Source organism: Protopterus annectens, chromosome 4.part1 (assembly GCF_019279795.1).
Source record: "Protopterus annectens isolate FY-2018-M chromosome 4.part1, PAN1.0, whole genome shotgun sequence".
Classification (NCBI taxonomy): Eukaryota; Metazoa; Chordata; order Ceratodontiformes; family Protopteridae; genus Protopterus; species Protopterus annectens.
The window spans coordinates 35292281-35316189 of NC_056734.1; the positions used below are offsets into that span (position 1 = coordinate 35292281).

The 23909-nt window shown below is 37.2% G+C and overlaps 1 protein-coding gene across 1 annotated transcript in view; it reads left to right on the forward strand.

The window, feature by feature from the left end:
• LOC122800743 (maltase-glucoamylase, intestinal-like) overlaps positions 1-23909 on the forward strand; it is a 1506799-nt gene that overhangs the window by 953540 nt on the left and 529350 nt on the right. The window contains exon 34 of the mRNA XM_044069982.1: positions 4042-4104. Coding sequence (XP_043925917.1) covers positions 4042-4104 — 63 coding nt within the window. The remainder of the gene's footprint in view (positions 1-4041; positions 4105-23909) is intronic.

Consider the following 23909-nt stretch of genomic DNA (forward strand, 5'->3'; position numbering starts at 1 on the left):
AGGTCCAGTATAAAATGTTAACATAAGGCTGATGTCATCATGGCACTCTTGGCTTATAATTATGGCAACATGCAAGTGTCATGGTCAGATGGCACAAGTACACTGTGTAAAACACTAAGAGAGGAGTGGTCATGCGACACATTGCAATTACTCTCCAGTCTGCCTCACAAGCCATGAGTTCTGTGACTGTGGAGGAGTCAGGATGGAAGGAGATTTCAGTCATGTGCAATGGCAGTCCTTCAAGTCAGCCCCAAGATCACCTCATCAGGCTGCATACACACAGTTCTATAGTTTTGCAACTCCTTACCTGTTGCCTGTGGGTGCATAGACTGGCACAACCAGACATGGGTATTGCATAGACTGCCACAACCAGATATGGGTATTGACCAGGTTTAAGAGCAATGACAGTAAGCAAGCTCAGCGCATGCTACACTTTGTCAAGGTGCACATGCACAGTCCCATAGTTCTACACCTTTACTGCTACAGGCTGCATCACATGTCTGTTAGACAATGGTCATATCATTACAACTTAATGCCACTACTAGCAGATGTGATCCGTAATTCCCAACAACTTTACACATTATTTGGGTACCATGTTCACCTCTCATGACCTTACCCCAAATTACAGTGTTGCAATTCTCTGTCACTGCACCTGTGCTTGTGCAAGTGATGATGACTACGACCTACCTGCTGCTATCCTGTGTGGGTCTGGTGTTGTAGAAAGCACTCTATGTCTTGCATCTACATTGCACTACATAGCCCATGTGCGGTTCTGCTGGTGTATTTTTATTCCCTGCCATGATATGTATTTCACCTTCTGCTTCATCTGATTGCACAATGCCATGAGGTCTACACACATATGTATGCCACACATAACAAAAGTCTGCTGCAAATATCTGCACTGTATTGCACTGTCCATCTTAAATTCTAGATGTCAGTAGCATATCTTCAGAAATCCAAGACATGGTACACTATAATATAATTTCTGTGCAGGCTATTTTATAGGTGATTCCCTGTATGATGTGGGAGTCATGTATGGAGTTCACTATCAAAAGGACATTACTAATATCTCCTGCAAAATATAACAAACAGCACATTACATGTGGCCTTTTTTCCTGCTTACATGATTCCTGAGTGTTTATACATTTCTTTCTTGCATGTGTGTATGGGTGCTCCTGCAACCAGTTACCCACTGGGCATCTCCTTCACAGAAACCTTCGGTATAGATTGGATGTCTGCCAGAGATGTGAATCATGTGAACTGCCTGGGAAGTGCACAGACACGTTATAAGTGATGCAATGGGCATTGGCCACCATCTAACAATTCAGAGAATAGAAACTCATCTTGTTTATATATTGCAGGCCCTAAAAGCCAGTCATGGGCCTTGTGACAATATTTATGCAATCTACAGCTCTCAGTTCATTAAAGGAAAAGGCTGTGTCATAAAATGCCTATATGGTGGTGGTTCTGCTAAGGAGCCCAATATGTTCCTTCAAATATTTTTGTATAATTATGAACGGCTGGTTTAGCATTCACAAAGCAGATGCTTATGATATCCCTAGCATGCTCCCAGTTGGTCTCTTAAAGGATCATGAAGCTAAGATGGTTAAGGCTGCACAGATCATACTATCAGCAAGAATGGACATGCAATGCATTCTGCTCATTTCTGTTTGTGGGCTACAAAATTCAACTAAATCCCATACAAGATCCCTGTTCACTTCAACAGAGCCTACACTCTGCTGATCTGTGAGCCATTGATATTTCTGGTACTATTCGTAGCTCCTTTAGTATTACAGTATTTTGACTTTTGTGCAACCTCCCTATATCTTTGAATCACCCATACTCTTCTACTTGCTGCCACCTACACTAATTTGCACTGAGAAGTGAACTAAACACCTTTTTCCAGTTAAACACAAGCTTTTGTAACTAGTTCTTTCTACCCAGATTAGTACAATCAGTTTCAGTAAAACTAATGGTACCTGTCCCATTTTATTTAATTGCATACTGTAATCATAACACTAGCCCAATACTGAAGGAAAAAACACACTTTCCCTGTACACGTTTCGAGTCATTTTTTTTTTTTTGAAACACTGACTGAAATGTTTTTTCACATATAATTTACACTGCTATCCATCTACCTTTTTTCATGTTCCTTCATTCTCTCAAATAATAGATATAAATAACTCTTCTTTATTGATTAATACTGAATTATCACAACTCTGTTACCATTTTAGAGACATATTTTGTATTCTTTTCATGAAAATGTATATTTTTACTCTGTACTTATGACTGCATTCAATGCAGTGAGCTATTTTTACGTCCCAAAAATTTGGTATTTTCATCTCTAAAGTTGCAATCTTTATTTTGGGCTATTTTGTAACATTAACACAACATTTTACCTTTCTGATTACATGCATTTTTTGTCTTTATGCACTTGCCTTAACAGGTATCTAGTGCTTCCACAGATGTTCTGTGATTTTGTCTACTGTTTATGAACACAATATAATTTCAAATGCTCTCAGAAGCATTAAATTAATTTCAGATAATTTTCTCTAGCAAGCGTCACTCTGAAAATCACTAGAGAATCTTATCTCAAGACTTCATCCAAACTCCCACCAAACTGACAGTTCATTATGCATTGCTTCATCTCTAGTGTATAGCTTCTCAAGCCTTGTTTGCCTTCTGGATGAAATGATTTAAACAAAATCTTTCTGTTATTATTAATAATATGGGACCAAAATGACCCTTTAAGATTTCAGAGATTTGCTTTTGCCTTTTATCTTTTGCTTTCAGCGACTGAACAGTGTTTCACAGTATCCCATGTATGGAAACATCTTTAATACTGAGTAATGTTACCATCAGTTTATCATCTTGGATATCATTCAACAAGAAAAATTGCTCCATTTGTTAAATGTTGTTCACTAGAGTCAGTGGCTTCCTTAAGTTCAATACCTCTTGCCAAATGATTCAGCTTTGCTTCAGCACAAATAATTAAAATATTAATTGCTTTTCTTGGATTTAGGATTTTGAGGGAAAAAAAAACATATGAATACTTTATATATCCCCTATGGGTCCATAAATATCAAAATACTGAGGATGAGGAACTGAAATAGTGATCATAAATGTCCAAAATATAAAAAAGGGCAAGAATCCCAACTGCAATGGTTGTACAAACATGAAAAGGGGGGGGGGGATATCCCAAATCAAATAATTTTGTAAGGAAAACAATGATTGCAATTCTGTTCCTCAGTGTCTTGTGATTTGGGCATGTGATGCTCATGCAATTTAATTTTGGTGACCTATAGAACTACTATATGCCAGGTGTATTGTCTAGATGGATTTTATTGTGTTAACACTGTGCCCATTCACACTCACAACTGATGCTGCATTCTGGTTCATTTTTAAAGATGTTCAATGCAGCAGTGATATTAAATAACAAATGTCAATACATTGCACTCAAGAAAATGTATTATAATATTTAAAAAATGCCAGATATGGAACGTAATAACAATATAAAACATATATTTCTGAGTCCATGTATGTAATATGTTACAGAGAGGGCTGCTATCACTGATATTAGCCTTTTCTTGCCTATCCATTTTTTTAAACAGACCTAGCTCTATTCTAGAATTTAAGTATGTACACCCATTACATTATGGGTTTGCCTTCACACCCCTGCATGACCCATTTTTTTTGTTTTTATTTTCATAATTTTAAAAACACTGAATAAACAATGGATTTGCCTGCTATTACTTTAGGTTCTGAACTGAATGTCATCATATTTATTTCATTCTAAAAACAGTGATTCAGCAAACTTGTATGACCTGTATATTTAAAACAGAGAGCCAAGTACTATGAAGCAGGGAGGCTATTCTGCACCAATGAAATGTCTCTACTTTTCAGCATTAAAATATTTTGCATAGTTCAAATACTCATTATGATATTAATATGTTCCTGCCATGATTTTTATGCAGAGGAAATGGCGATTTACTGATACCATTTACTGCCTTATTTAACACCTATTATGCTTTTTCTCCTCAGGTTTGGCCTGACTTCCCAAATGTGACAGTTGATGAATCAGTTGACTGGGATACTGCAGTACAGGTTGGAAAAACCTTATATTTTTCATAATCTGCCTTTCTCGTTAGAATATGAAAGTGATAGTATAAACTTAGGCACATTTGCCTGGTATCTTCTCTTTTCTCTCATTTCTCATTAGCTACATGAAATATTACTAATTTTCATTTTTATATATTGCATAATAATAAAACTGAAAGTATATCATGTGGATATTTTCATTGAATCTGAGATCTTTGCATTTAGCAGGTATAGATGTGCATTCCCTGTAGCCATTGTGATGGCTGGATATTGATGACTGTTCTAAATAAGAGATCATATTCCTAGATACAATGTTCAGCCCCATGTATGAGGGGTGCACTGCATACCATGTATGCAATGGGAACATTACTGTGGTTTTCAGAACCGTGCAACAAGAATGTAAGATCACCTATGTACAGTGAAGGTGCTACAAGCAATGATTGTTCACTATATAAACAATTGTAGCAATCACATCAGATTTTGGGAAATCCATTTGTGGAACAACAACTAAAACTGTATAGGAGACCAAACCATTTTGGATATCACTGGAATGTAATAGTAGATAAACGATCCCTTATTTCAAATTTTATGTTCCAATTATAGCTCTAATGTACACTTATCTAATATCTGAAGGTGGAGAATAACCAAGGAATTGTAGTAAGTCATTCTGCTTGGCTAATATTATCAGAAGTATTAGCATAAACTGCACGTGCAAAATATCTCTCTAGTCCATTTGTAAAATGTTCATTAGATACTTCAGTATGGTATGTCCAACTCCCACAGCTACCTGCCAGACCGAAGCAGCATCTGCCACATCTGAAGATACATGAGTCAGCACATTCCGTTTAAATACTATTCCAGGTAGAACTTTTGAGGTTCAAGGATAGACAATGAAGGAACTGAACTCATAGTACTTTAAGATTTAACTACCAATATTGGTGACAGTGCAGATGACACAGTGGTTTCCAGTGCAGTAAAGACAACATTATATTATTCCCGACCCAGGGATGTGGATGTTTCAGATATTGTTATGCATATTCCTATATACCTCTTACACCATCCTAGCTTGCAATGTGCTATCACTGACAGTATTGCAGGGTAGATAGCAGTGAAATATTTTGCCCCATTTCCTGTTCCTCCACAGATATAACAAGAGCAGTTTATAAAAAAGGTCAGCCTCCATGAGCATGCCAGATGTTATTTTGCATAGTATTAAGATGATGGGATTTGATATTAGGTGCTATGTAGTGCCGGGGGGGGGGGGGCATAGATGTCATGGAATTGTAGTGGGACAGGGTGTACTTTTAATATAGTGCTTTTGTGCATTGTCAATAATTGGCAGATGTGCCTTTTCATCCATTTATAAAATATATTTAGTGCAGACTTCTGTCTTTTAAGACTGATGATGTTGGTCTGCAGTGTTATGCTATGTACATTTTCTGAAGCCAGTTATCCTTCCTAAATTTTTTTCTGGGAAATGTCTATCCAGCCACACTATCAATATTCTAGCAAATATATTAGATTTTATTCTGAGTTAAATTCTTCCAGACTTTTCTGTTGTAATCTGCTATAGGCCTAAGTGCTTCTCTATGTTATTCTAACTTATAAAGAGGTGTGCTCTGACTTATAGGTTTTCTGTTATGAAGATTGTATTGTTTCCCAATAACTATTGATATGACACATTAATCATTCTGAAGCCTGAACAGTGTCCTGGAAGGGTCTTCTTGCTGTCTTTCTTTCCTAGTTCTAATAATCTGCACTGCAATTTTATATATTATTCCACTATTTTAATACACATTTGTCAGTTTTCCAGTGTAGTATTAAATATAACTCATCTTCATGCATTGCTTATTACTTTGTTTGCATTCATTGTATTTCAAATTATATAAAAGTTGTATCAGACCAGAATACTGTTCAGTTTTTACTTGGTGCATTTGTTTTATGCAAGTAGCCACTCTGTAGAATTTCTTAGGAACATAACTGCAATGTACTTTTATTTTTATTTCTCAAACCACTGCTTCTATATTGTTTTTGTCTTGCAAGTTATATATCATATGTATTTCTTTAACTAATAGATAATTATATTCATTATTAATTCATTATCATACAAGATAAATCAACATTATGTATCAACTCCTTCTGTACATATTGCTTCAAAATGTTGTTAGTAGTTTTTCTGCCATTTAAAATGTCTGATTATTTGAGATAATCACTTATTTATAAAGCATATTTGTATATTTAAAATTGATAATTATATTCTATTATGAAGAATATAAACAGTTTCTTTATTTTTGGTGATGACTTCTGTATAAAACAAACTATTGTCTTTTATTACTGGTAAACAGCCTTCCATTACAGAAAAAAAGTCTGGAAATCACATTGCATGACTCACTGCTATATATCTCTTCAGCAAGTAGCCCCTTTGCAATAAGCACCTCTTCCATCCTAAAATATACTGTGTGGAAACATTTCTCCATTTACCTAGTCTATATAAGTTACAGATCAACTTATTTTGTTATACAAAAAATCTCTTCCTTATTCAATTTGTCATCGTATAGTACTCTTACAATCATTTTTCTTTTTTGTGTCAGCAAAAAGTTTACATTCCACCTGTTCAGTCATTTTAATTTTATTTTATTGCCACTTCTGAAGACAATACCAGAGTCATAGTTGGTTTGTAATGTCAGAGGTTCATATGTACAGAGAGTTAGAGCATGGCATACAGATGACACAGTGGTGCAGCAGTAGTATTGTTGCCTCACAGCAAAAGGTTCTCTGGTTTGATTCTTGGCTGGGATTCCTTCTATGTGGAGTCTGTATGTCCTCCCTGCATTCATGTGGGTTTCCTCTGGGTGCTCCGATTTCCTCCCACATTACAAAGACATGTGTCTGGAGTGTTTCTCCCCAGGCCTCCACTGTAAATTGGCTTTGTTCCAAGTCGGACTTTCCTGGCTATAAAAGGTTCTGTTTTACTTGATTTGCAGCTCTTATGGAAAATGTGCCAAACCAGACACCAATGCACACTCAATCAAGCCTGAGTAGTATCGACAGAATGCTAAAAATGGCATTCTATGTTGCTGCACAGGTTTTTAGACTTATAACTGCATATAACACCAGAGGTGATTCATTTAACAGCAGTTCTTCATTCTTTTTTCAGTTATTTATTTATTTATTTATTTTAATTGGCAAAGAAAATGGGCAGGTCAGTGAAACAACAGGCAGCATACTTGCCTTTGCTGCTTGAAGACCAGACTGCTGTGGGTTTCATTTCCATTCCAAAATATTTCCTGCAGTGCAGCATTAGGGGGTGCTACACTCCCAATAGTGCTGTCCTTCAGATGAAATGTTAAACTAAGGTCACATCCGGTTATGTTGGCGGTAGCGCAGGTGGATGTAAAAGACCCATGGTACTTAGTGAAAAAAAAGTAGGGGAAGTTTCCTAATTTCCTGGACAAATTTCCCCTAGTAGTATAATTACCACCTTGGGTCTACTTTGCAAAGAGGCCACTAACATAGTGATACTAATTCAATTAAAAAAAAAGATGGAAAATCACTTTTTTCACTTGCTGTTTCTTCAACAGCTACATTGAACTGCATTTATAATAAAATGATGCTATTGTGTAGGATGTTATATACCATAGTATGGTATACAAGCCCTTCTATGTCTCACAGATATTATGGCAGGCAGAATGGGGCACAATTGGATAAGATCCTTTGTGTGATCCTGCTCTATTACAGAGTAATCACCTATCTCTTAATGTAAGGAGCATAACCCCTTGATCACTCACCATTCATCAGGGTAGCAGCTGTTCAATCCCAGCTTGTCCCAGTATTAAGGCGTGGGACAAGAACAGCAGATGGCACCATGGTGCTGCACATGGCAGCACTGACACTACAGCAGTTCTGCTCCATTGACAATGAATTTCTCAGCATGCAGAACCAAGCAGCATATCAGTTCCAGAAAAAGTAAAAAAAAAAAAACACTCTAAGCATAACTTCAATATTTGAACACCTCTAATGTATTCCCTGCCATATGTTAACTTTACTCTTTTCTCCCCATCGTTTTGCTTTAGTATTTTTTATCAACATAGTTTTATTCTGCAGCAACGTATCTGCAGTTGATATGTGCTGTTTAGTGCATTACTGTAAGCACTGTAAACACTATAATTGACTTTCATTTATCTATTCAAATATAATGTTCAAATGTCATTTTGTGCTTTCCTACTTTTTATTTTTGCTTATTTCCTGGTTGACCCAGAAAATGAATATCAGTGCTGTACTTTTCTTACTATATATGCATACATATATACATAGTTAAAAGAATGAATAAGCAATGCTGCACTTTAGATAACTGTCTTATCCAGTAGCACTTTACAGCACTGTCACGCAGCACAGTGCTACTTGTAATTCCCTGTATTGCAATCACAAACATAGGAATGTGTGTGCATTTCCTTGGAGACTGCCATAAGCTCCAAGAGTTATAGCTGTCTGAGTGTAACCACTTAGAAAACTATTGATTGTGACTGTCTTCAATTATTGATTGTAACCTCTCTTCTAACTCTGAATACCAGCTCATTATCTGATTGCAGCCATTCTAACTCCATGTATCAGTTGTTTGTTAGGTAATATGTCTGTCACTGACCTCTTGAAAAAAATAAATTAATTTGCCTGACCGGATTTCAAATCAGCTAATTTCTCATCTGTAGCCAGCCTCGTAGCATGGGTTGCCCTTAGGTAAGTACTACCTAGTGCTCAGAGAAAAGAAATTAGAATTGACAGCCATAGTGCAATCAATAAGAGATTTACGTATCTTATAAACATGGAGGAAACCACTCATTAAAACCAAAGGTCAATAAAAAAGTAACTTCTAAACTTCTAGGATCCAGAAAGATTACATCTCATTGTAAATGTTTTGCCACAGTATTACCATCCTCTCATAAAAGACATGTGTCACCATCCTATTGGTCATAAGTCTTCCACTCCCACAAATTCAAAAATGCCTCTCCCACAAATTCAGAGAATGCAAGCAGAAATGTCTGTTGCAATACTTGATGATTCCATTGTGAGGCAAACTGACAGTATATTTGTGAGGCTGGAAAAAGTCAGAGTAAAAGTAACTTGTCTCTGTATGGCACCACAATCCATGGTGTCAAGAGGGCAGTTCAGTCCCTGACACCTAGTAAATCTGAATATTAGCTAGTGGTTGTCTATGCATGTGTGAATAACTCATGGCACTTAACTCTGAGGAACATGTAGAGAGGCATGCTGAATCTCACCCTCACATTTGATGTATGGAAAAAAAACCTAGGCCCCAAGTGGAATCCTAACATCATACAGACTAATGTTTAAATACAAACACAAAGTACTCAGTTTCAATAACTGGCTAAAGTTGTTGGTGTCATTCTAGGATGGGGTCCAATTTGTGTCAACCTGAAGGCTGATGAAAGACAGGATGACTTATTGCTCTATCTACACCTGATGCTCTACAGCTTTCACTTACTTGCTGAAGCCTTTGCTGCCCTGTAGTATCTTTTCTTAGGCCAATTCTGACTACTGGACATTCCAGGATACTAAATAATGGCATTGCAAATCCTAATCCTGATCACATTAAGGATGCTGTTCTCAGTGCCAAACATCTTAACAAGTTGCCTTTCCTTGAGAAACTCCTGTACCCGGATCACCTCCACATTTGTGTTGTAACTGAGACTTGCTGTCAGTGCAAGGACAGCACTTTCTCCAACCCTGAGTTCAGTCTTTACCATTCCTGTAAGTCTGAAGAACATTACAGAGGCATCTCCATATTTGCTAGAGGTAATATTTCTTCTCAGGAAAATCTCCCGTAACCCTAATATTGAACTATAGAACTGAAACTTACCTTTAATAAAAAGTAACCTTCAATTTATGGCCTGCTGTAGGTCACTATCCATACCCCTGTAGACCATGATAGGTTCATAAATCCACTTTGTGATATTCCCTTAACATTAAATAGCTTTATATTTTTTATTCTAATTATATTTTGATTAATTAGTGTAACTGAGGTTCTAATTTTGCTTGAGCTCAAAGATTAATTGGTCTTGTAAATGACAGCTCCAAAGAACATATAGTAAACCAGCCAGCTAGGACCCACGATATACTGGATCTGGTCCTCACCAGTAGTGCTCAAGATTTACCTGATCATTTCTATCTCCATCAGTGGCTAAGTCAGACCACAAGTTATTAACATTCTCTTATGAAATCACTAACTCCACCAAAGTAAACAATTCTCAAGATAAAGGCTTTAAACATTAAAATTTGCATAAATTCTACAGTGAGCAATCTAAGTTTATTTGCAGTGTCACTATAACCCAAGAAGCTTCAGCTGCTAGCTTTTTCATCTCAACTTTATTCCCTCATAAATAAATACATAGCTCTAGCAGTTAGATCTAGATGTAATTGGCATCTGACAACAAATAATATTACATATTCTTCTTTAATTGCATTGGGAAACTGCAAGATCTCCATTGCTTTTTACTGTTTCGCTATGTTAAATGGGTTTAACATAGCGAGACAGCTTTAAAATAAGCAACGGACATCTCCAGTACATCAGAACTGCCGCAGATACCAGATAGCTGCGGAAGGGCAGCAAAGAGGCATTATACAATGCCATTATTTAAGAAAAGTAATTATTTCTTTTCTTAAATGATGTCATAGTATAATAGCAATAACCCACTTCTGGGTGTGGTAATGCGGGATTTACCCATGGTTGTCTTTGTTCACCTTCGGGACCAAACCACGCCAACCGTGGGTAAATCCCACATTACCCAAACCCAGGCGTGGGTTATTGCTATAATAATGTATAGAACTAATGAATACCATTCTGATCCTGAAGACATAGCTAACATTTTTGCACACAGATTTAATGTGCCAAACTTTATTTCTGAACCAGTTCTGGAAATTTCACAAATCTCTGAACCCAACTTACTCTTAAAGTGACCATGATCTAAACCTTGTCATCACAATGAGCAAAACATGCTGGTGGGATAGGTTCCTGACCCAGAGACTCCCCAGACTTTGGAATAGACTGCCCATACATGTCAAGCAGACCGCCTCTTTGGCCCTCTTCAAAAGATGATTGGATGGGAGATAGGAAATTCACCCCTGGGATCACATCAGTCGCCCTGCTAGACAGGGGTCCAGGGAAGTAAATATTGTGGGAAGAAATAGCCAGGGAATTGTTATGGCTAGGCTTGTATAGGCCCTAGGGCCGATAGCCTAGTACCAACCTATGAACCTATGAACCTATGAGAGACATCATAGCTGTTCTCTCTAAAAGTAAAAACACAACTTCTGTGGGCCTGTACAATTTACCTGGATGCCTAATTAGTAGCATCAAAGATGCCCTTTCTGCACCCTTCCTATACTTGATTATCTTAAGCCTATATCCACAGGGCATCACTGACTTTTGGAAAACTGATGTGGCAATATCTCCGCATAAAAGTTGCCATACCACAGACTGTGAGAATTACAGACTCATCAGCCTGACTAGCTTATTTTTTAAAACTTCTTAAGCAATGAATTTTAAAGTAGCATGCAAATGCATCTACACCATTTTGGTTTTGTCAGTGGTCTTTTATGCTGTCATGACATGGTAAAGCTCTTTGAGAACATTACAGGGACATGGACAAATACCACTTAGTCCATACAAATATCTTGAACAGGCTAAGACCTGCAACACCATATGAAAAGCAAGGTATAGGAATTAAATAGAACCCTCACAATTAAGGTGGCAGGTACCACTTCAGAAGGAAAGAAAGTAACCGATGGAGTACTCCAGGGCTCAGTGCTGAGACCCATCCATTTCTGACTTCAAAACCACAAACCCTGACTTATGGTTAACAGACTCACTAGTGGCTGAAAACAGTGTATTCACTTCCATACCCCTAGTAACATGGATTTATTTATCTGTTTTTTTTTTATTGACATTTGACTGGCTAAATGCAAGTTTTTAGTGGAGGTCTAGGGAGAAAAGCTCCAAAATACTACAAAAATTTACAATCTTCAAAAATAATAATAATAAAAAAAAAAACAATAAAATATCTACAGTTTAAACAATTATACCAAGTGAGGCATACTGTGAAATATTGGTTAAGAATAGATACAACATACATGACAATAATTTACTATTTAGAGAAATGTTAACCAGTTTAGAGAAATTAAAGGTACATTAGTATAATACAAACAGGAAGTACAATATGAAATGGGACAAAACCATGACTGTGGCACATTTAGACAGACAGTCAGGGAAGAGAGACTAATTAAAGTAAGTGAAGAAGAGGAGCAAGGAAGTGCGAAGGATGAGAAGGTAATTGTTCATATTTACAGATATAGTTTATCCTGTGGTTGAACAAGAACAGAACTAGATTTTGGCTAGGAAGTCTCTCAGAATGATTTCAAAGGACTGGGGAGAGTATTGATCTGATGAATACAGGTAAGGGTTCCAGGTGTTAGCAATATGGTACAAGTACAGATCATGTATAGCAGATTTGATAGGTTTGTGGAAAGAGAGGTGTTTTTGGTCATTGGGTTGTAATGACCATGTGGGAACATAATTGTGTAGAATGGTATCCAGTGCTGGATAAGCAGATAGATGCTGGATAATTTCATACATTGTGAGAAGCTGTGTATATGTTAGTTGATGGGGAAGTTCTAGCCACTTTAGGCTTTTTGCTGCTTCACTGGTGGGTTCTGAAAGGATTGTTTGTTGCAGATTTAGCCACTTTATTATAGTATTGTTTAAGTTTTGCTTTTTTGACACCTAGAATTTAATGATGATGGCAGTGCCATAATGTAGTGAGGGAAGCATATACGTAGTAGCTAGTAAAGTTTTAGCTGCACTGGTGAAGTTGTTTTTGGCTCTGTAAAGCATCCTTAGTTTTTGATGGGTTTTTCTATGTAACTTTGTATATGCAGGTTAAATTTAAGATTATCATCCACTATCATCAGTAATAATTTGCTATGAGAAGTGACATCTGTGGTTGTATTATTAAAAGAGAATATTTAATTTTTTTTTTTTCATGAGAGAAGGATTTGGGGGGGGGCAGTTTTATTGGGGGGATTGAGCATGAGGTGTTAGTTATAAGGCAATGTTTCAATTGCTGTTAACGTTTCCTGAATAATTTTTTGAGGTGTGCCAGGCTGTCTGATGTGCATGAGTGTGGAGTCAAGTCTTTATTATATTAGGGATCCTGACATGTGAATGGTGTTGGTGAGAATGTTAAAGAGGAGGGGACCAAGAACAGACTCTTGTTGTACACAAGTGGTGACTGGCAGGTATGGAGAGAGGGTGTAGTGCCATTTTACTGACTGATACCTATTAGACTAATAGCTTTTTAACCATAAAGGTATGGGCTGAGGTAGACTTAGTGAGGACATTTAAAGTAGAAGTTTTCTGTGAAAAACTGTGTTGAAAGCATTAGACAAGCTCAGAAATAAACAGGCAACTAGTTTGCTATTATCTCTACATTTATTGACAATATCTATAAAGGTTAGAAGTACAGTGCTAGTACTATGGGATGAATGAAAGCTGCTTGGTGTAGGGGATAGGAGTTATTTCTGCAAGAGATAGTTTAACAATTGTTTTTAAGTACATTTTTCAAGTATTTCAGAGAGTTAATGATGTCTGCTAAATTTCCACCTTTATGTAGAAGGATAATGTATGCTTTTTTCCAGAGAGAGGGAATGTGGAATTCCTGGATTGCCCTCTTATATGGACTGAGATAGGATAGGCATTACAGCTGGCTGCCATTTTAAGATACTCACTTGGAAGGTCATCAGATGAAGTATTGTATGGTTTAATAAATCAAAAAACTGAACACGGAGCAGCCAGGCTAAAAGATCACTTGTAACAACAGCAGCAGCATATAAAAATCCATAAGTCCACAGTAAAGTTTGTTAAAACACAGGTTTATTCAACGATGGTAAAACACAGGTTTATTCAACGATGGTAAGCGCTTTCACTTAGGAGCTTCATCAGACCAAACATTTACAAGGAAAAAAATCACGTATATATAAGTAGAAAGTTAATCAATAATAATCATTCAATTAAATTTCATTAAAGCTGTATACCCAGAACACGTCTGCAGTTACAGTCTATATATAAAACATATTTAAAACTGTGCACAACATTATTTCAATATGTCCCCATAATTAAAATTAAAACACATAGATCTTCAAAAACTAAATATATATATATAAAATACATAAAAATTCAGACACAGTGGCCAAGTCATTTATGCAACCTCCTCCTCTTTAGAATGGGCTTAATAGATGCCCTCTCATTTAAGCCCCTACCTCTATCCACTCTTAGAATAATAATCCAGCATGTTTCCCTATATTCAGTGTATGTTCTAACATCTCCCTCCCTAATGCTCGGTTTAATCACCTCCATAACCCTAAATTTAAACGTGTGATGCACTCCTTGCTCATAAACATGTTTCGACAGGGCATTATTAGGGAAACTCTTCTTTATGTTATACATATGTTCCCTCATTCTATCTCATAATACCCTGTTAGTTTTTCCCCACATAGAACGCCCCGCAGGATTCACATTCCACTAGGTATACTACATGGGAAGTCATACAACTATGGACATCTCTGAACCAAAAGTCTTTATTTAAATCTGGGTGATGAAACACCTCCGTGGTATTTATACAGCAACAAAAGTTGCAAGATCCACATGGTTCAGTATAACCAAAACCTATCTTTTCCATACCCCTTTGGCTGGTACATAAAAGTCTCTTTAGATTCTTGTGATTTTTAAATCTAAACCTGGGTACACTGCCTACTATATGGCCAATCGCACCATTCCACCTTTATGTGGAAGGATAATGTATGCTTTTTTCCCAGAGAGAGGGAATGTGGAATTCCTGGATTGCCCTCTTATAAGGACTGAGACAGGATAGGCATTACAGCTGGCTGCCATTTTAAGGTACTCACTTGGAAGGTCATCAGATGAGGTATAGCATGGTTTAAGTTTGTTTAAGGATGGTATAATATTGGGTATGGCCACAGGTTTGAAGATGAAAGTGGATGTGATGACATCTGGTTGTTGGATAGGGCTGAGAATTCCATGTTGGGGAACCCTTGTTTAGAGAAGCTATACTACCTATGAAATAAGAGTAGAATAATATTGCAGATTTGTGTGTTGAATTACTGGGAGAGAAACTATTGTGGCATTTTTAGCTGGGATGTAAGATTTCTTTAATGGCTGACCAGATTTTTTAGGGTTGCATTTACTATTGTTCTGAAAGTAGTTATAGTGTAATTTTTTTACCTTCATTTATTTGCTTCTTGGTGTAGTTGATGAGCATTATAAAGTTTTCAAGACAGTGTGCTCTATATTTGTGCCATTCTTTTCATGTGTTTAATCTATTCTGCATTTGCATTGTAGTTTTTTTAGATAGCCACATTGTATTATTTTAGTGTCTTCCTTCAAGGAGGTGGAAAGCTATTTAGGACATTTAGGAAAGCAATATTGAATTCATTTACAAATTTATCTAAGGGGTGATTTTTTTAGGATGTTCCCATTAATAGATAATAAGGTAGTTAAGAATATTTATTGGTAAAACTTAGGTAGGAACCAGAGCATGAGCTGGTCATGACTAACAGGTGGTGTAGTAAGAATGTGCTTAAATTAAATGCAAAAAATGTCTGTCACTGTTTTCTTTGAGATGCACCCCCATCTACAACGTACATTACAGATAACACAACATTCCCATTATAGGATCTCCATATCTAGGTAGACAACTTCCTCTCAACTGATGTCGTAATAGTATCTAATAAATCCTTCCATCTAGCGCAACTGATATACCAACTTATTTTGTCTAGGCCAAAGAATGTCACTGTCTCCATTCACTGTACCTTAATTGGACTGATTATTGACTATAACGATCCTAGTGGCACAAACTTATCCAAATATATTGGGCTACTAGAAAACCCCCAGTTTTTACTGAAGAAAAACAAAATGTTGGCGTAAAAAATAGCTATCAAGACAGACTGGAAGCCTTCTTACTATACTCTTTCTCTTAAAGAGTCCATAAAGCCCTGTTCCTATACTGTTTTTCTAGTACGTCCCTGCTTAGAAATCCAACCTTGACATTCTGTCCCATCAAAATTACCATTCTAATTGATTTTTTGGTTTGATATATATATATATATATAAATATATATATATATATATCTACAGAGAGAGAGAGAGAGAAATACAGACAGCTAGAATATTGGATTTATTAAACTGAATACACCCATAAAGACTTAAAACTTAAAAAGTAAAAGTATTGAGCATTTAGAAGCCATGCACTTGTATGTCCTTAAGGGACCATTGGCCTACACTAAATGAGGCTTAAGGTATTACTCCATTAAGACTCTAGCTTATCTGGGTTGTCCTTACAGTTGTTATTGAACTGAGTGACATTTTTACTCATGTTTGGTTTAAATATCTATCTATCTATCTATCTATCTATCTATCTATCTATCTATCTATCTATCTATCTATCTATCTATCTCTGCCTATTTATTTATCTATCTGTCTGTATACACACATAAGTGTATATGTCTTTGTGTGCATGGGACCACTTAATATTGTTGACTGACTTGCTTGTCGACTTCTATTTAGTTGACAAAATTTAGTTGACTACACAGATGATTGACAGTTGCGCAAGATCGCACAGTTCTTACGATATAGAATTATGCCCTTTTCCCAAATTGTACAATATCAGAGAGAGAGTATATAATTACCAGAAAGGGTATGGGAGCTGGTGGGGGCTAAAAAATGATGCTTTATTATATTCTTCAATGTAAGATTTGCATGTGTAGAAATTGTTGCTCATTGTATGCATAGTAGCATGTCAATGCTTTGTTTTGTGATCAACTTTTTGAACAGTGAATCTGGTGTATTGCTTAATTTCAGTACACCCCTCTCTCTCTACATGTATATATATATATATATATATATATATATATATATATATATATATATGTATGGGTTCACTACTAAGTATCGAAATACCACAGTCCCAAAACTCTGAATACAGACACCCAGAATCTCAAGATTGCAGAATCTCGAAAACTGTGAATGGAGATTGACATACAGCATGGAATGGGAACTTTGCCATTCTCTGACTGTAGTGTGATCCCGGCGCTGGTATATTTAAGTTGCAAGGGGGAGCAGCCCCCACGTGGTGGGTACAGGGGGGCAAAAACATTTTAGTGATGGTTTTGTTTTTTTTTGTTTTTTTATTTTAAGATTCTACAATCTCAAGATTCATTGTGTCTGTATTCAGAGTGTTGGGATTGTGGTATTTCGATATTTAGTAATGAACCTATATATATATATATATATATATATATATATATATATATATATATATATATATATATATATATATATTTATGGATTCCTATTACAAGAATGAAAGTTCACTACCTCGAACTTGTAATAGGAAACCTCACTTCTGCGAAAGTTCACTTTAACGAAAGTAAACTTTTGCGTAAGTGCACTTCACCCAAAACACCGCAGCACAGTGGAGGACATAAAACACGAGCTATGTCCTCCACTATGGTGTAATAGTCATGGAACGTAGGGTTAGAGCATGGTTAGAGAAAGGAGATAGTTAGTAAAGCTATCCCCTTACCCTAACCCATGCCATAACCCTAAGGTTCGTGACTATTGCACCATAGTGGAGGACATTGCTATGTCCTTAACTGCACTGCAGTCATCATAGACCTTAGGGTTAGGGCACAGGTCATGGTAAGGGGATAGTAGGGCTATCCCCTTATGAAGACCCGTGCCCTAACCCTAAGGTCCGTGAGCACTTCACCGAAGTTCAGTACAACACCCGTTCGTTATACTGAGCTTCACTTTCGATTAAGTGCGCTTTCGCTGCACTGAGCATTCCATGCACTATTTCAAATTAGTGACAATTCAATATAATGTATGGAACCCATATATATATATATATATATATATATATATATATATATATATATCTATATAGTTTTATATATATATATATATATATATATATAGAGAGAGAGAGAGTTATAGATATATATGTATGGGTATAGGTATGTATGTGCGTGTGTGTGTGTGTGTGTGTGTGTGTGTGTGTGTGTGTGTGTGTGTGTGTGTGTGTGTGTGTGTGTGTGTGTGTGTGTGTGTGTGTGTGTGTGTGTGTGTGTGTGTGTGTATATATATATATTAACTCCTATAATGGAACTTGTATCTCCCCTGATCCTACTGCATGCCTTCTGGGTATAACCATTGATCACAACCTCAGCTTTGATGACCAGATCAATAATACTATTCAAACTATCAATAAAAAACTAGGCTCTCTGTATAGAATCAAACCCTTCCTTACACAACTGGCTAGAACGCACACTGCCCAGGCTCATCTTACTTCTACCCTATTCTATGCTTCTGCCATTTATACCAATCTATCTAAGCACAATCTTGCAAGCTTGAATCTAGCTATAATAATATAGTTAGATTTGCTACTGGCTTCCTATAGAACCCACCACTGTCTCAACCTCAAACAACTCAAATGGTTAGAACTACAAAACCAACTCGATATAATCAACTTGTAATCACAAAAATTCTGTACCACCCTACTAACACTCCTATCCTCTCTAACCTGATCTCCATATAAAAATCCGCTCAGCTAGCAAGTTACTAATTGCCAACATTAAATCTAATAACAAAGCTGGGGACCCACTCTTTACCAATGTGGTGGGCAAAATCTGGAACAACCTTCCTACAACACTGACCTCTCTTTCATCTACTCCACTCTTTAAGAAACACCTCAAAGATCATCTAAAAATACATTGGCTATGTCCCTGCTCAATGCCTGACTAAATATTCTTATTCTCCTTTCTCTGCCTTTTCCCCTACCTCCTGGGCTACTGCCCCTCCATAGTTCTAACTATTACTAGCTAACTCTTCTCTATTTATATCTTCCAGTCTACTTCTCTTCTCCCTCTTTGACTAAGTGAATGTCAATTTGCTTTTCATGCTAATTTGCTTTTCTTGTCAAAAATTGTATGAACTTGTGCTGATTGTACCTTATAACTCATTGCTTAATTGCTGTTTAAACCTATACCAAGACTTTGTAACTTTGATTCACTCAAATTGCTTGTACTCTCCTTACAATCATTTTGTGCTTCAAAATGTATTTTTTAAGCTTGTTTTTTTTTTATTCTATCTATTGTATATAGTAATCTTATCATAATTGGAGCTTTTCTCCCCGGGCCTCTACTGAAAAAGGATATGTATCCAGCTAGACTAGCCCGGTCAACAAATATAAAATAAAATAAATAAAAAATAAATAAATATATATATATATGGATCTACTTTGTTTCGTTGAATCTCATTTCACTGAATTTCATTTCACCCCGACCACTTCGCTAAAAACACAAATTACTTAAAACTCATTTCACTGAACTGAACTTAGTATATATGGCACTGTGTAGAGTACTGTAAGCCAAGTAAAAGGTATATGCCCTTTTCTCCATTGTAGTGTGATCCTGGAGTTAGTATATATATTGTTAGGGGGAGTGTGGGGTGTGGTGAACGTAGCTCCCATCTTGTTTGTTTTATGTTTTATTTTACTAAAAACTTCAAAACAATACATTTTAAACAATAGACATGCATAGTTACAATGCTAATGATGAACTCTCTCCAGAAGACAATATGTACTCAAACCAGTCATGGCTGTTGACTTCAAATCAAAGGGGAGCTGCAGGAGACAGATGAATGGGTGGGGCCAATGGGAAGGGGTGTGACCAACTAGAAAAGGGCAGAGCTTTGCTCAAAACCACAAAACTGGGACTTTAATTAAATATGCTGCCCTGGGTGCCATATCATCATTACAAGAGTCCAAGCAAGAGAAAATGAAGTGTAGAAGAAAAAAATATTTCAATGCTTTGTCTACATGACAGTGTACTTAATATCTAGGTGGAAACAACAATAAATTACTTTTTAAATACATTACTGGAATGACAGTCAAAATCAAGTATAAAAAAACAAGCAGCACTCAACTCAAACCACTTTTCCTTGCACTGCACTTCTAATTATAATTTATATTCAGCTTTATAAAAGTACCAAGTAACATGCTGAAAGTTGCAATCTCTGTGATACCCCCACTTGTAAAAATGTTTCTTATCCAGAAAAGACCTGCTGCCTGACAACAACTATCTACTTGTTTCATGAGGAAAACATGATCAAAGTAAAAAATGAACAGCAAACAAGAAACAAGCTCAAGATAAATTTCTTAAACGATTACTACACAGGTTATGGACCACACATGACAGATTGGCATTCTGTTTAGTTTAAGGGTAAAGCCTGCAAAGATGACTGCAAGTCCCCAACAAAAGTAATGACCTTCTGAAAATACTGTAATCATGTCCCCAACAAATGTAATAAGATTCTGAAAATACTGTAATCCTGTCCTTTATTACAAATACTGTCATATGCATTTCACTACCTAAGGCTTATACATTATATAAATATTTTCTGCATGGCAACAATAAAAAGGCTTTCAAAGTTGGTAATTCTTTAACAGTATGCTTACTAAAGCTTACTTGCATCTTATAATCTCAGACAAGCTTATCTGATGGTCATTAAAGCATTGCTGCTTAAACACAGAGCAACAGACAGTGCAATGACATACATTTTCTGAATAATAAGAAGCATAAATCAACAGTACAAAAATATGACAGAAAACCAGAACATTCTGCAAAATCAAGGACAGATGAAAAACCATGACTGTAGTTGTGTCTACCTTAGATGGGAGGATACTCTCCCCAGGATTTAGCAAGCTCTTCATGGTGGGCAGGAATAGTGCGAGAGCTGCTGCATGCAATATGGCCGACAAGCGATCCAGGAATGAGCTCCTGGGACGTGAATAAGCGCTCCTGCACTATTCCTGCATGGACACAGCCCCTGTATGCTAATTACTCAATTTGCAGGTGAAAACCAAGCAAATGAGGTAACTTAGCGATCCAGGAAACAAACAGGTATCTGTGCAGGAATAATGTAAACTGCAGAAATGTATTTGGCTACTAACCAAATACATTTCTGCAAATTATAAAACGGAGGCATGACAACTCCAAATAAAGCATGTACTCAATGTAGTAGGCATGCCAATGGCCATTGGCATGGTAAATAGTTGCAAAATTATAAAAATAACTTTTATTTTGGCCGATTTTGGCCATTTAAGCATAGGGCAGTGGTGCACAAATGGGATCAGTCCGAAAATAAAAAGTAACGTTGGAAATAAGCTTTTAAACCAAAATCAGCATTCTGCCATAATAGTCAATGGCATGCAGAAGGCAACAATACTATGGAATAGTGGTTGCTAAGGGGGAAGGCTGAATGTCAGTCTTGTAACCAAGCATTAGCAGTCAGTTTTATGCAAATGAGGGGACTGATACTGAATCACATATTTCTCCTCAGTGTTAGCTAGTACCCAACTGTGTAAGTGCAGCAACACCATAGTACAAGCCTAAGAGGTAGATGACCTCATAAGGGGGAGTGTCATGCATGCTGTAAGTACTGGAGCTCTGTGGCACATGTTTGCCCTTAGCTAAGAACAGCTAAGGATGGGGGTGTGTCTGAGGCTTCCTAGAAGTGTTTACATTGCCTAAATGGGTGTATGTGCCGCACACTGGGGTTTAAAAAACAAACAAAATAAAAAAACAGGAAATAGCAGCCCTGCTCACATCTGAGCACTATGTATTCGCTGCGCATCTCGGGGCTTAAATGGGAAGGGAAAACAGCAGTAGGAAGGTAATCGAGGAGAACTAGCATAGCTGGCAAGTGAAATGTATCAGAATCAGCCAATTACACTGGCAGCAGCCCAGCCCAGCACACTACTATAAACTATGCAAACACCTTTCACTCTGGTTTTTCCCACAAACTCTACACCACCGGTGTACACAGACAGGGAAATGTTACCTGACAAAACTAACAAAATGATAGGGGCTGCTGTCACTCTCATACATCAATATGTGGAGGAGGCTGAGGGTGGTGAGGATGAGAATGCTGACAACCAATCAAATGTACAACACAAGGCCAGCAATATATGATCCAGAAGTCACAAAATAAAAGTAAAAATACTAGATCTATTGCATATAACTGGCTGAAAACAGCCCTTTATTAGTAAGACAGACCGCAACCAATGCCTTCTTCAGTGTATGAACATTTCACACAAAATACAATCCATTTATAGACACACCCCACCTGGGAGACAAGTGGAAAATGCAACCAATGTGTGGTTAAAGAGAAAGAACACAAAAAATGTATATATACTGCTGTAATGCCCAATAGTAAATGCAATCATGGCTTAATACTAAAATATACATAGCTATACTGTAACATTAGATAACAAATATAACATTTATATAAATTTCATGTAATAATGAGAAAACCTAACATATTATATTAAATATCATGAATGTAACTGGTATGAAAACACATAATATTAATGGTAATCATAACCATAGAATCACATCAAGAACATGAACAAAGTGCACTAGGTGTTCCAACCAAAACATATGTGGTTAATAAATGATGATGTAGCCGATTAGGGAATCCATGCTTGGTCCAAGGTTCCATAATGCTTGGTTCAGCTATAATCGAGCAGGTATGTTGCTATACCTGTAACTGCCCTCATCGGGATCCTATATGACATATATAAAAAACTGTACAAAAATATAAGAGATAAACCTGAAACATGACTGCCCACCTCTATCCCTATAGTTACAAGTGGTCGTTGAGTCCAGGAAATAGAGGCAGGGCCCCAATGTAATGATCAATGTTGTTCCTTATGAGTAAGTATTTTATGCCATCCCTGGGGATTACTGCGGTCACCCAGAATTCTGTCAATGATTACAAAAAAGAAAACTGTGCTTTGTGATGTTGAGAATGCGCCTGTACAAGAGGTTTGACCTACATAAAAAGCTAAACACCGACAAGGAGAAGGAAAAGAGTGTACAGACCCAGGGTAACCTACCAGGGGTTACATGAGCTGGAGATAGTGGAGCGCTATAGGGTGGACAGGGACCTCCTACAGCAAATTGTTGAGCTGTGCCGGTCACACCTCACACACATAACCAACAGAGTGGAACCCATCCCAGTGGATACCAAGGTATGTGTAGGCTTAAGAATAGTAGTCAACGCTACCTTCCAAAGGCCAACTGGGGATATCATGGGGATCTCACAGGTATCAGCATCCAGGTATCTCCACCAGTTCCTTGATGCCATATCAACACAAGGCGTTGACCAGCAATATGCATCTCTTCAACTAAATAGCAGACTACACTGAGGTAGTGGGTGCTATAGACTGCACGCACATACACATCAAAGCACCACTTGGTGAGCGTGGTTGAATCTACATAAACCGCAAGGGCTTCCCCTCCATCAACTGCCAGGTCATGTCCGATGCCCAGGGCATTATAACGAATGTGTGTGCTGGTAGCACTGGAAGCTATCACGACTCCCACATCTGGCATATGACACAGCTGTACCAGAGATTTGTGAGTGGGGACATCCCATATGGCCACCTAGTGGGGGATGCTGGTTATGCATTGGAGCCGTGGCTGATGACACCCATCAGAAATGCACACTCACCCAAACAAGAACTCCAAATGAGGCACATACACAAATGAGAATCATAACAGAGCGTGTGTTTGGGATGCTCAAGTTACGGTTCCGGTGCCTGGACATATCCGGTGGAGCCTTGCAGTACTCTTCAGCTACATGTACACAAATTTTCATT